The sequence below is a fragment of the Myiozetetes cayanensis genome, unplaced genomic scaffold (assembly GCF_022539395.1).
Source record: "Myiozetetes cayanensis isolate MyiCay16 unplaced genomic scaffold, myiCay2020 scf23, whole genome shotgun sequence".
Lineage (NCBI taxonomy): Eukaryota > Metazoa > Chordata > Aves > Passeriformes > Tyrannidae > Myiozetetes > Myiozetetes cayanensis.
Window position 1 is genome coordinate 1,051,759 of NW_026087445.1, and position 13,986 is coordinate 1,065,744.

Below are 13,986 nucleotides of genomic sequence, written 5' to 3' on the forward strand. Positions count from 1 at the left end.
TTTTTGCAGCCTCAGCTGATGGAGTGTGAAAGTTGGAGAGTTTGGGGTTTTTTTGTGCTTTCATCTGCTTTTCCCCCAGCTCTTTGTAGGGCCTTTTTGTGAGACAGCCGTGGAATAAAAGAGAAGCACAGCTGAAATCCCAGCCAGCAGCTTTCATGGCATGCTGAGGGAGCAGCTGGAGCTGTGTCAGGGCAGGGTCAGGGTGGATCTCAGGAAAAGCTTCTTCCCCAGAGGGGGTTGGCACTGAACAGGCTGCCCAGGGAGTGGTGGAGTCCCCACCCTGGAGGTGTCCAAGGAAGGACTGGATGTGGCACTCGGTGCTCTGGGCTGGGCACCAGGTGGACTCGGTGGTCCCAGAGGTCTTTTCCAGCCTCAGTGATTCTGTGAGGGGAGAGCCCAGGTTTGTGCTCATTCTGTGGGGCAGCACTTGCAGAATCAGCTGCTCCCTAAACCTTGGCGGTCAGTGAGCAATGATGGGCTGCTCCAAACAGCTTCCTGTGCCTGATTTCCCTGGTTCATCATCGCAGCCTCGAGGCAAACCCCCCTCCCGTGGGGCTGCTGCAGCACAGGATGATTCAGAAAAGCGGGATTCATCCTTGGATTTAACATTTGACTCATTTAGATGCTCCCAGGGTTTAATTAACCCACCCTCCTTGCTCACATTTTTCAGGAGAGAAAATCTCTGCACCAGAGATTTGTAACTTTGTTTTGTCGTCGGTCACAAGGAGATCATGGAAATCATGGAATCCCAGCTTAGCTTGGATTGGATGGGACCCCAAAGCTCATCTCATTCCGCCCTGTGCCACGGGCAGGGACACCTTCCACTTGGACAAGTTGCTCCAAGCCCCGTCCGAGCTGGCCTCGGACACTTCCAGGGTTGGGGCAGCAGTCACGATGTGCCCTCAGTGCCCCCGCACTGCCCCCAGTGCCCCCGCACTCCTCCCGCCCGCCCCGCCCGCGGGGGCACCGCCCGCGGCGTGTGCGGGATCGCCCCGGGCTGCGGCTCGGCCCTTCCATCGCCTCTGGACAAGGCTCTGAGGGACAGGGCGGGATTGTTGCGGTGTCTGAGCAGGGCCAGGAGTTGGACTGGATGGTCCCTGGGGGTCCCTCCAGCCCGGGACATGCCACGATTCCATGATCCCGCACCGAGCTCCGGCCGGGCCGCGGCTCCCGCGCACGGCACCGGGGGCGTGTCCGTGTGCCCGCACTGGTGCCGGCCCGCCCGGCTCCACGCGGCGGGGAGCGCCCGCACCACGTGCGCCGAGCACCGCGCCTGGGCTTCCCCGGCCCGCAGGCGCCTCCGGTCCTGGATTTCCCGGTCTGACCGGGGGTGTCCCTGTCCCCGGGGGTGTCCCTGTCCCGGGGGTGTCCCTGTCCCGGGGGTGTCCCTGTCCCGGGGGTTCCCGGTGTGTGTGTGGGGTTCCCGGTCCGTCCCCATCCCTGCGGGGGGGGAGGGTGCGGCCCCTTTAAACGCGGCCCCGCCCCCTCTGCCGGCGGCACGCGGCTTCCCGCGAACGTGACGTCACCTCTCGCGCCTCCCGCTCCCGCGCCCGCGCGCGGCCCCTCCGCCGCCCCACGTGACCCGCCCCGCGGCGCGCCGCGCGCCCATTGGCCGCCGCGGGGGTGACGCGGGGTCGCCATTGGCCGGCGTGCGGGGGGTGGGCGGAACCTCGGTCTCCTATTGGCGGGCGGCCGCGGGAGGGCGGAGCGGCGGCGGCCCCGCCCCCCGGGAGTGCGCGAGGCGGCGGCGCGTGGCAGCGGCTCGGGGCGCGCGGGCCCGGCCCGGCCCCGCCATGACCGACTTCAAACTCGGCATCGTCCGGCTCGGCCGGGTGGCCGGCAAGGTGCGGGGACAGCGCCGGGGGGCGGCGGGACAGCAGGGGAGGGCAGGGCTGGGCCTCGCCGGGGGCTACCGGGCCCGGCCGGGCGGTGCCGGCGCTGTGTCGGGCCGGGTCGGGGCCGGACGGGCCGGGCCGGGCTGTGCCCTGCGCTACCGGGGCCGTATCGGGCCGTACTGGGCTGTGCCGGGGCCGTGTCGGGCTGCACCGTGCGGAACCCGGGCCGGACCGGACCGTGCCGGGGCTGTACCGGGGCCGGACCGTGCTGTGCCGGGGCCGTATCGAGCCGTGCCGGGGCTGTACCGGGGCCATTCGGGCCGTGCCGGGGCTGTGTCGGGGCCGTGCCGGGGCCGCGCGGTGCCGCTGACGGCGCTCCCGGTGTGTTTCAGACCAAGTACACGCTGATCGACGAGCAGGACATCCCGCTGGTGGAGAGCTACTCCTTCGAGGTGAGCGAGGGCCCCGCCCCGGCATTCCCCGGGTGTTACAACCCAACCCAACCCACCCCACCCCCTGCCCGGGGCAGCCCCGGACACCCCCGGGCTGTGGGTTTGGGGTTTTCCTTCCCTGTTTGAATCCAGCTGCCCCTGGAAGTGCCGTGCCTGTAACCTCCCTGGTTTAGGGGAAAAAGCCACCAATTTTAAACGACTAAAGTACCAACGTGGAGGTTTTCAAGCAGGGAAAGTTCTGGGGTTTGGTAGTTTATTTTTCTTGAGTATTGGTTTAAAACATCTATTTCTTTATTTATTTGTTATGTGTTTTTTTTTTTCTTTTCAATTTACTATCTGTGTGCTTTGGGAGATCTGATCATTTGCCCGCCCTTACTTGGTTTGGCAAACTTTGAAATTGTTCACTCTGAATATTTTGGGTGTGGGAAACTTCAATTGTAACTGGTTATGGGACCAGAAAACAGCGTTTTCTCTTAACATCCACTGGAAAAGGGTGAGTGGATTCTACCAAGGCTTTCAAAGAAAAAGGGAATGATTAAAAAATCTTCTCTAACTGGGGTGGTTTTGGAGGAGGGACCATCTTTTACTGAGTTCCTCAGTGCAGGGAGTGCTTTGGGGCTGCTCTGAGGAGTTGTAGGAGTTGTGACCACCCTGTTTGCCCCTTCCTCCTCTCTGGTGGCCGCTGTGTCACTGATAGTGGTGACACACTGGGAGTGTCCAGTGTTGGTGAAGTCCTTGCTGAGCACTGGTACCAACCCCATGTTGTGGAGGGGAGAAAAAAAGGACAGGCCCCCATTTCTCTGTCCCCCACAAGGAGGTGGGTGCAGGGCCACGCTGGAAACAAAGCCCTGGTGGCTCTGCAGGGACTCAGGTGGAGCCTGGATGCCATCAAAGATTCCAGTGTGGATCCCCACGTGGATCCCACGGGCTCAGAACTGGATTGCTGCTGTTCTGTGTCCAGCAAAGATCCAGATCCTGCCGTGCTCAGCCCCTCCCTGCCCTGTCCCGGCTCCATCACCCACAATTCCAGCTGGGATTCCCCCCGGCCGAGTGACCTGTGGGACACAAGCGCTGAGTGTTGGGTCCTTGCCATCCCCTGTGCTCTGCTCCAGTGCTGGATGATGATCTCACGGGCTCTCCCTCCTCCCTAGGCTCGCATGGAGGTGGATGCTGATGGAAATGGTGCTAAAATATTCGCTTATGCTTTCGACAAGAACCGTGGAAGGGGCTCCGGGCGCCTCCTGCACGAGCTGCTCTGGTGGGTACCGGGGAGAGGAAAACTGCCAGGGGTCCCTGCCCCCAACCTGGGGGGGTTGTTCCTCTGCCTGTGGTGCTTTAGGTCCTCTCAGCAGGTTGGAAACCCACAGATCTGTTAGGATTTGGTTTGCACTGAGCCCTCCCCCAGCACAGCCTGTGAAGCATCCCAGGCAGGGAGAGCAGTGAGAGGTGAGTGTGGGTCCTGTAGAACTGGGTAAATCTGAGAAATGCTGCTCACACTGCAGCTGTGAGGGGGAGGAGGGGATGGCTCCCCCTGACAGGTGAACACAAACACACTGAGGGTTTGTTGTTGTTTTTTTTTTCCCAGTGGGAATTGGCAGAGCCCTGGAATGAGGGACCTTCTGATGAGGTCCCTTTGGGGTGTTTTGTGTGGCTTTCTGCAAAGCTGCCCAAAGTGATGCTGCTGCTGCTGGCTCTTATCTTATTTTCCATATTCTACAAATCATTGCTTGGAATCCCTCGTGGCTGCACATGAATTTCAGGGGCCAACTTCCTCCCCAAGAGCTACCATGTTGCTCTTTCTAGTTAGGAGTTTGGCAGATTCTCTCTGCTAAAGAGAACTGTTACTTCTTTTAACCCTCCTTTTTTTTTTTTTTTTTTTGATAAATTAAGCATATTTTCTGGTCACTTCCACAAACTATCTTAGCAGTCACGGTGCTCAGAATGTGGCTGTGCTTGCTTTATCACTGCACGTTACCTTTTTATCCCCCAAACCAGGCTTGGAGGGAGACAGGAAGGATATCAGACTATTATTATTATTATTATTTACAATCTGCTCATTAAATATGGATTTTAACCTACATCTGTTAATGTTTAATCTTGTTGGGTGAGGTGATGAAGGTGGCTGCAGCATGTGGAGTAAATCACTGGCAGCCACTGCTGTGAACCTCACACACTAACAATGGTGAGAAGCACCTTAAAATTCTTCAGGCTGATGGTTGAAGGCTGTGCAGGTGGTGACAGCCCAGCTGTTTGCTCGTGGCACAGCCCAGTCGTTGCCTCTCCTGCTTTGTTTTACTCGAATTGGGAAATAATTCAGATGTCTTCAGTTAGGAAATTCAAATTGTGTCACTCGAGCATGTGCTGGGCTTAAAAACGAGGGGTTGGGTGTGATGGGGATTTTGGGGGCTCAGCTGCCAGGCAAGTGCAGCTGCACTTCTGAAGCTGCAAAGCCAAATTCTGCTGGAAAATACAAAACATTCCAGCTGTTTCTGTAGGTTCAGTTTGGTCCCTCGGATCTTTAATCACAGCCCAAGGTCCTGCAGGGCACTGGTTTTGTGTGCAATTCCTGCCCCTCCTGGACAGGTCAGCGTCACCCACGTGCTCTGAGCACAGAGCTGAGCTGGGCAGGGGTGGCAGGTGCTTCTTTGGTGAGGAGGAGCAGTGCTGGAGGGTTTGGAGCCTGTGAAGGGCAGGAGAGCTGGGCAGTTCCAGGCACTGCACTTCCCAGTGCCAGCCTTTATCCTGGGGCAACTGGAAAGCAAAGGACATGAATTACTCACATACAGGTGTGTGATTTAATTGTTCTCTGCACATTTGGACCCCCAAAAATCTGGAAAACCAACCCACCTGTGTGCCTGTGGTTTCAGATCAGCGAGCAGCAAGTGTTAGATGCAAATAAAGCAGAATTTTGAATTTTTTAATTAATTTTTTTAAAATTTATTAAGCAAATGTCTTTGTTCATGTCATGGGGCCCTTGGGACAGAAAACTGGAGTGCAGCTGTGACAGGGACATTTTCCCTGAGCCCTCCTGCCCTCTGCAGAGGGACCAAATGGGAACCAAGAGCTGAACAATCCCCCCGTGTGCTGCAGTCATTCTTACAGGAGGAACTTCCTGAGAGTTCTTGGGCCTCTCTGGTGCTTTGCTGTGTTTTCCACACGGATTTTTGGCTCCCCCAGAGCAGGGTTTGGTGTCCCTGGCTGGGGAGCTGCAGGAATCTGCCATCCTTTGTTCCCTGTGCAGCACCCCCAGCCCGCTGTGCTCTGCTGGGTGCAGGGATGTTCCCTGGGGAACAGCAGCATCAGGAGATTAGTCATAAGTGTATCACCAACTGCATGTTCAACAAGACATCTCAGACCTGATTTCTGGGGTTTTTTTTTTTTTTTGGTGTTTTTTTTTTTTTTTTTAGAGCACTTACCATCCTGCTGCCTGAAACCTGCTCTGTGCTGGTTCCTGTGACTGGAGTGGCTGTGTCTGTTCTGAGCTGCTGCAGTGCCAAAACAACAGGGTCCACTTGATCCCCTGGAAAGTCCTGGTGGAAGTGTTTTCCCTGGCATCTTGCAGGAGCTCAGGGAGCATCCTGGATTTGGCACTGCTGGTCCTGGTACCTCAGCCCAGGGGTGTGTTGACACTCAGTGCTCACCAGCAACCTCCACGTCCCCGTTGACCTTTTTGTCACTTGGGGTGATGGAAGAGCTGACAGTGATGGAGCTGAGTGTGGTGTCAGACCAGGAGGGGAAGAGGGGCTCACTGTGGGAGGGGGTTTGGTCAGGATTTGCTCCTGGGGGGTTGTGGGTGAGGGCTGGGCTGTGTAGGAGCAGGGTAGGTCTGTGCCACTCTGCTGTGAATTCCCGGTGTCAGGGACAATCTGATCCTCTCTTTTCCCCCAACATTTCTAAACTCTCATTATCTAATCCATTTAAAAATTATTCCTTAACTTGGTCTTGGACTCCCCTTCCTTTTTCCCCTGCACAGTTTGCTGTTCCTCTTCTGTCTCCTCTGGGACTCCTTGTTCATGTTTATCCCATCCCTGCAGTTGGCACCTTGTCCCAGGCTCAGTCTGAGCACCTGAACTCCTTCCCTGTGTCCATATCTGGCTGGTGCTCACCCTCACTTTACCTCCTGCCACCTGTAGCCCTCAGGATTCCTGATTCCCTTTGCCAGGCCTTTCACTGGCCTTCAGCAACTCAAAAGGAGCTTTTCCTGCCATGGCTTCCCACTACCAGGGGTCAGGGTTAGGTGGGATATTGGGAGGAAATTCCTCCCTGTGAGGGGGTGAAGCCCTGGAATGGATTTCCCAGAGGATTCCCTGTCCCTGGAAGTGTCCAAGGCCAGCCTGGACAAGGCTTGGAGCAACCTGGGCTAGTGGAAGGTGTCTCTGCCCATGGCAGGAGAGTGGAGTTAGGTAAATTTTAAGGTGCCTTCCAACCCAAACCAGGCTGTTACTGTGATTCCTCCTCCAGGGCATTTCAGCAGAGTTCTTTCCATAATTTGTTTGCTTTTAGGTGTGTGGTTTCTGTGTTTTTTTTTCCCCAAAAAGAAGGGTTTTAGTCATTTTACCTTCAAAGGGAAGAGCTGTCCCTGGAGGCCCAGGAGGCTCCAGGCTCTGTCCTTGTGCAGGTTTGTCCTTTCAGGAATTGCCCTGTGGGAGCTGGAGCTCAGGCTCTCTGTAGGTGCTGCTTGTAGCCTACAAAAATCCTACATTTTTCGTTGTCAGTCACACTGAAATGAGTTTCCCTGTTCTGCTGGGTAACAATGAGCTCTGTGAAGGGGGGAAAAGTGGAAATTTTTTAACTTGGGCAAATATCTCTAAAATTGAATGATTTTTTTTAACTGAAATGTTCAGGAAGGGCTGAGCAGGACTCAGTGCCCAGGCTGGGCTTGGGTGCAGCTGGGAGAAGCTGTTGGAAGGGTCTCCTGGGAGAAGGAGCTGGATAACCCTTCGTCCTTGTTCTCCCTGGGCTGGGAAGTTCCTCATGGCACAGCAAACATATGGAGACTCAGCTTCTGTCCAGGCCTTACCTTTCAGGTGGGATGGGGATTCCACTTGAGGAAACTTGTCCAGGCATGAGGGTGTTTGAGATGAAACACAGAAAGGAGAGAGGAGAAGGTGGAATGGGAAATGGAAACTCTTAGAAGGCAGTAGGGAGGACTCAGCATGCAGCCATCTCCTGGCTAATAGTCCTGCTGTGGGTTTTGGGCAAGCTTCAGGTGTCTCTTGGTCAATTCTGGAGTCATTTCAGACCTTCAGTGTGTTACACACAATTGGAGTCTACAGAGCATTTGCATACACAGTGAAACCTCTGTCCTGTTGCTTGTTAATGACATTTCTTCATAAATAATGAGCTCTGTGACTCCACACCAGTGCCAGGCTTGCACAAATGTGTCTGATAGAGTTTCCTGTTAAAATAATACACCAGTATTGGCACCTCTCAAGTCTGCTCTGTGGAACTTGGTAATCCCATGGATCTCTTGCAAGTTGGAGTGTCTGGAACTGAGCAATATCTTTCCAATTACATTATACCATGAGTGGCTCTTACTCAGCTCTTTTACAGTGGAAATAACCTGCTGCCACAAGCCCTTTTCTCCTGGGAGGGGCTCTGAAGGAGCCCCTGGAGAGCCTGTGGGCAGCCCAAGGTGTCCTGGGCCTGTGTTGGTGACAGTGGGTCAAAATGCGGCATTGCCTTGGAATGGGTGTGATCTTTTACATTTTGGCTGTGGAGCCTTGTTCACTGCTCATCCTCCAGCTGGTTTTGTGTCCTGCAGGGAGAGGCACCGGGGAGGGATTGCTCCTGGATTTCAGGTGGTGCATCTGAACTCAGTGACCGTGGACAACCGCCTGGACAATCTGCGCCTCGTGCCCTGGGGGTGGAAGCCCAAGGCTGAAGAAATCTCTAGCAAACAAAGGTGGGTCAAAGTCTGCCAGGGGGTTGCCCTCATAAAAGATGAAAATATCTTAAATTGTCTCCTTCCTTTAGTGGTTTTTGTCTTGGCAGAGCCTTTTTGATTTGACCTTTGAGTCCTTGCAGATCCCTCTGTGTTTGGTGATGTGTCCGTGCTCACTGTTCCTGCTGTGCAGGACCATCCCACCCCGTGGTGTTATCCCAGGGTCCTGCAGTGCCAGGATCTGTCAGAGCAGTGAACAGGAGGCCTGGGTTCCCTCCCACCCCACATCTCACTGCCCTGTGCCTCTCGTGCTCGGGCACTGGAATTCCAGCACAGCCTGTAGCGAGCCAGGAGCTGCAAGATGCTTCTGCTTGGAATTGTGACTTGGGGTTGAGCTGAGTCAAAGTGAGTTCCTGGGCTCAGCTCCCATCACCTTTCACCAGCAGGTTGTGGGAGCTTCCACATCCCCTATTTCCCTGAGGTTACTCAGCACATCAGGCTCTTAACCAGATCCATCCTGACATGAATCGATGGTGTGACGCAGTGGGAGACCCACAGGCTCCACATCACCCTCTTCTCCTGAAACACTTGCAGCACCCAAAAGATCAGGGTGTTCAGAGCTTATTAAGCTGATTTTGAGAAGATGTAGTGAATTACAAATGCTCTGAATGATTCTGGGAGTGCCAGAAACAGACTTCAAGGCAGAAATGATTCTGACTTGATGTAAATAATTCTGCACAGAAATAATTTTGCTTGATGCAAATGTTTCTTGGTTGATAATTTTAAACTCCTGGATTTTACACTTAGGCTAAAATACCCCTAAAAACACCCAATATATGATCAGTAGGTGTAGTCTGAGGCTAAATACAATGTTAACTCTACTTCCTTCATTAATCAATTTGGAATCCATTTCCCTTTGTGCTTATTATGAATTCATGTTCCAAATTTGTGCTCTTTTTCTTCCCAGGGAACAAAGTCTGTATTGGCTGGCAATCCAACAGCTCCCGACAGACCCTATAGAGGAGCAGTTTCCTGTCCTGAATGTAACCAGATACTACAACGCTAACGGGGATGTGGTGGAGGAGGAGGAGAACTCCTGCACTTACTATGAATGTCACTACCCCCCATGCACAATGATTGAAAAACAGGTGTGTCCAGAGAGCTGGGAGGGAGCAAGCAAAGCCTTTGTGTCCAGGGATTTATTTGTTCCTTAAAATGCAAGGGTTGGCTTGTGCTGAAGGCACTAATTGTCTTGAACTCAGGTTTTCTTTGGCCTGAACCTTTAGCCCGTGATGATTTTCACTTGGAGAGAATGGAGGTGTGAATTGGAGCAGTGAGTGTTGTTGGGAGGAATGGGGGTTCTGCAGAGTGGACAAAAAGCCAGGTGGAAGCTTTTCCCTGGGGAGCAGAGCTGGACTGAGTGAGCAGCTGTGTGAGACAGCAGGAAGTGGTGTAAGAGGTTTTGGGCAATAGTGGAATCAAAAAATAACCTGGTTAACCTTTCCTGAGCAGAGGGGGATTTGGGTGGCCTTTACTCAGGTGAGAACAGGGAGGAAAGTGAGTTCTGGTGTTTTGCTGTAGGTAGATAAAGCAAAATACAGTCAGAGAATGAGCTGTCCAGGGGCTGAGCCTCTGTCACAAGGATGTCCTTATGTATAAAAAAGGGCCTTTCTTGTGGCAGCAAATGCTGAGTGGGCTCCAATCACTGTGTTCCACTTTCTGCTTTGGGGAGGGGACTGTTTGCAAAAACCATCTTAAATTCCCTGTGTTAGAAAAAGTGGGAGCTCTGCCTTTGATTTGGGTGTGAGAACAGAAGCTCCCTGGGTAACTCTGGCATGACCGAGCTCGTGCAGCCCTCCTAAAGATTTCTGAATTGAAGGTGTTTGTGGTTGGAAACTCAGGCTGACAAAAGAGCAGCGTTGTGAGAACAAGAGTGAAGTGCTCCAAGGTTTTGTCTGCTAAGCCCATTCTACAAGAGCAGCTGTAAAACCAACCAAGAGCAATCGCTTCAAAACCTCCTGATTCTGTGGCAGTCATGGGGGATGTTTGTGTTTCATGGAATCACCCACTGGTTTGGGTGGGAAGGGAGCTTAAAGATCATCTCCTTCCCTCCCAGCTGAAGAGCACATGAAAGGGAGAGTAGTTCCAAAAGCCAGCCCTCAGTTTGGAATGGCAAGGGGCTGAGCTGGCTGAGTGCAGCAATGGATCCAAAGATTCCTTTCCAGCTCCAAAGCCAGTCACCAACATAAGCCTGAGTGCATAACTAATTCCTGGTTAACCCAAGTTCTGGGAAGGTTGTTTTAAATACTGGCTTCAGTGGGTGAATTTCTTAATCAGCATCCCAGACTGGTTTGGGTTGGAAGGGACCTGAAAGATCATCTCATTCCACCCCCTGCCATGGGCAGGGACACCTTCCACTAGCCCAGGTTGCTCCAAGCCTTGTCCAGGCTGGCCTTGGACACTTCCAGGGATCCAGGGGCAGCCACAGCTTCTCTGGGCAACCTGTGCCAGGGCCTCCTCCCCTCACAGGGAAGGATTTCTTCCCAGTATCCCATCTCACCCTGCCCTGCTTCAGCTTAAAGCCAATTCCCCCTTGTCCTGTCACCTGTTTGTGACCAGCGTGAAAGACCTGGTCGTGAACCTCCTTGGGAGCGATGGCAGGGTTCTCCTTGGGAATGCTGTTGGGATGATTCTCCTTGGGAATGCTGTCGGGGTTCTCCTTGGGGATGCTGTGGGGTTTCCCCTGGCCCTGAGCAGCCTCTCTAACCGTGTCCTGTGCTCCTGCAGCTGCGGGAGTTCAACATCTGCGGGCGCTGCCAGGTTGCGCGGTACTGCGGCTCGCAGTGCCAGCAGAAGGACTGGCCTGCCCACAAGAAGCACTGTCGGGAGAAGAAAAGGACCTTCCAGCAGGAGCTCGGCCCGGAGCGGTGACCGGGTGGCAGAGGCCTCTCAGCAGCAGGATTCCTCCCCAGAGGCATTGGGCTCTTGCTTTTGCACAGTGTGACAGACTGCTTATCCAAGCCAGAGGCACTGAAGACAAACCCTGTGATGCTTGAGCAGAATGGCTGACTGGACTAAGCCAGCTCTGACTGGTGCTGTGGAAAGGGATTGGCTCTGCCCTTCCAGTATTATATATTCTCAAGCAAAAAGACTACTGTGGAGGCTCCAGGCAGGAAGCTTCTCGTTATTTATATGTTAATACGTTTGTAAACTCATGTACAGTTTTTGTTAGGAATTCTTGATAGCACTCATTAACTGTAATGTTCAGAGGAGAACATGTTGTTGGCCTAAAAGTTTAAAAAAAGGAAAAAAAAAAAAGAAAAAAAGTCATGTAGCAAAAGCTTTTTCCTCCCATGTGGCAGAAGTGTCTGTGGCAGTGCCAAGGCCGGCGGGCAGACCCGGCGTCAGCACTTACTGTGGAGAACTCTGCATGGAAGTTCTATTGGAAAAAAAAAAAAGAAACAAACAAAAAAAAGAGCAAAGTAAAGGTTGGAATGAATCCTTGTCTGCTCTCTGGCTTTCTCCCGTTCCCTTCCAGCTGCTTGCAGAGCACAGGCACCCCTGGACGCTGGAATTCCCTGCGGGGTGGGAAGCGGTGCCCCAGGAGCTGGCGTGGGGTGTAGGGACCATCTGGGATGTGTGTTCGGGCAGCTGCAGCCTCAGAGGGGGTGCTGGAGATGAGCCTTGGAGCAGCCAGGATTTGGAAAGCTCCAGCAGCTTTCTGTCCCAAACCCCTTGCACATGGAGGAGCTGGAGGGAAGCTCAGGCAGCAGCTGTGTGTGGATGTGGTGTCCTTGTGGCTTCCCTGGCAGCACAGCAAATACTCCTCTCGTGCAGAGATGTTTCAGTGAACTATTTAATAATCTGAGTTATTTATTAATTTTTTTTAAGAGTTGTCATCAATCCAAGAATCGCTTTTTGATTTTTTTTTTGAGGATTTCCCTTGCAGAGCACATGCCCGTTTTTGTTTTCATGACTTACCTGAAAGTTTTTTTCTTTTTCATTTTTGCCTTAGAAATATAAGGACCATCAACTGAATTTCCTGAAGAACTAAATGGGTAATTTAGTGCCAGCTGTTAGTCTTGCTTCACAGTAGAAGAATGTGAGCTGCTGAGTGTTAATGCAGAGCCTTTCTTGGAGTGCTTGGTGAAAGTTTTTTTGTGAAAACCGTTTAGGATTTCCATTTTTCAATCAGGATTCACTTTGCCACTTCATGTTGCAGTGTTGGTCTTGCTTGTATTCAGTTTGTTAGAAAATTGAACTGCTGTGGACTTCCAATATTACATTCTGTTTCTAATATCTGCACAGGAAGTTCTGAATTATTAACATTTGGGTGGGTTTTCATCCTTTGGCTTTAAACTTCTTAGGAAATAACAAAGAACTTTTGAAACTTCCTGCTGGAAGTTCACTTTCAGGCACTTGGTCAAGTTGCCACTCTTAAATCATGGTTGTACTGTAATTTTTCTGCTCAGGAAGCCTAAAATGCCCTTCAGTATGAAGAAGTCAGGCAGGACCTACTAAAATTTTCCTGTAATGGGTGATTTTTTTTTGCTTTTTTTTTTAAGGAAACATTCAATTATTTGCTTTAAATGAACTGTTTTGATGAATATACAATGGGACACAAGGATTTTTTTTTATAAGAGGCAATCCATTGAAAAGGGCAGAAGTATTGCCTTTTTTTTTTTTTTTTTTCCTTGCCTGTTTTAAAGGCTGCTATTTGTCCTGCCAATTTGCCATTTTATTACCAGGCAGCACGTTCAGCAAAATGAAGTGCAGTCTTTAAACACTTTGAGCAGGGAAAAGTTAGTGCTGATGTTTGAGATGTTGCTGCAGTGAGGACAAGGACGGGGGACAGAGCAAGGCTTGGTGGGCAGTGGGGAAAGGAGGGAATGAAGGAAGGGATGGGACTCAAAGGGTTGGACTCAAAAAATCTTCAGGATGGTGGACCTTGGGGAATCCTGATCCCAGGACTGTGGGAGGAAAGGGGTTGGGAGGGTGGGGTGAGGCTGGTGGGGAGGGAAGATGGCCCTGGTGGTCAGAGGGCTGTGAACAACCCAAAGGAAAGAAAGAAGTTGCCCAAACACGGTGCAAAGGGAAATAACGCAGGTTCTGACCTCAGTCAGTGATGTTTGACTCCACACTGTCCTTGTGCCAGAGCAGGGAAGTGGCCACAGGGATTTTGACTCTTGAAAAGGACCTGGGGACTGCAATAAGGACAGCAGGTCCCTGATGGGAGTGGGAAGGTGTGTGATCAGTGTGCCGCGAAACGCTGGGAGACACGAGCAAGGATGATGCTTCAAGTCTCGATTTATTGATTCTTTAGTACTGCTTATATACGTTACAATCAATACTTGTAAAGTTCTGATTGGTCCATGCTACATGTTTACTACATAATCATTGGTTATACAGAACAAAGAAACTTACTATTATTGGCTAAAATCTTTGGCAATAGCATAACTTGAAACAGGATACGCAACAGAATCTACTACATTTTTTAAAGTCATAAATGTCAGTTTCTAGACATAAGCATCCTTAAAGTAAAGCAGGCCTTTCCTGTTTTTCTTTCTTCTTATCGCCAGGCCAGTTTCATCTTCTTACCTTGTACTTTTCCATCCGTTATCGATATCAGTTGCAGACGTATCTGCAGCTTCATGACCTCGGTCATGCAGCCATTCTCAAGCAAGACTCTCCACACGATTTGGTGGTGCACACATTGCAGAATACATGGAAGAAACATTAAAATTAGTAAGATTATATGAACAATAATGATGCCATGCTTAATAAGGTCAAAAAGCCAGCCAGAAATACCTAAAGA

General features: G+C 51.8%; 1 protein-coding gene across 1 annotated transcript; it reads left to right on the forward strand.

The window, feature by feature from the left end:
• The first annotated feature begins 1,731 nt into the window (after positions 1 to 1,731).
• On the forward strand, positions 1,732 to 12,472 carry ZMYND19 (zinc finger MYND-type containing 19). The gene is made up of 6 exons (XM_050319817.1): positions 1,732 to 1,844; positions 2,228 to 2,287; positions 3,439 to 3,545; positions 8,052 to 8,192; positions 9,139 to 9,319; positions 10,959 to 12,472. Exons 1-6 carry the CDS (start codon positions 1,794 to 1,796, stop codon positions 11,100 to 11,102), a joined length of 684 nt encoding a protein of 227 aa, XP_050175774.1. The 5' UTR covers positions 1,732 to 1,793; the 3' UTR covers positions 11,103 to 12,472.
• Positions 12,473 to 13,986: the final 1,514 nt, after the last annotated feature.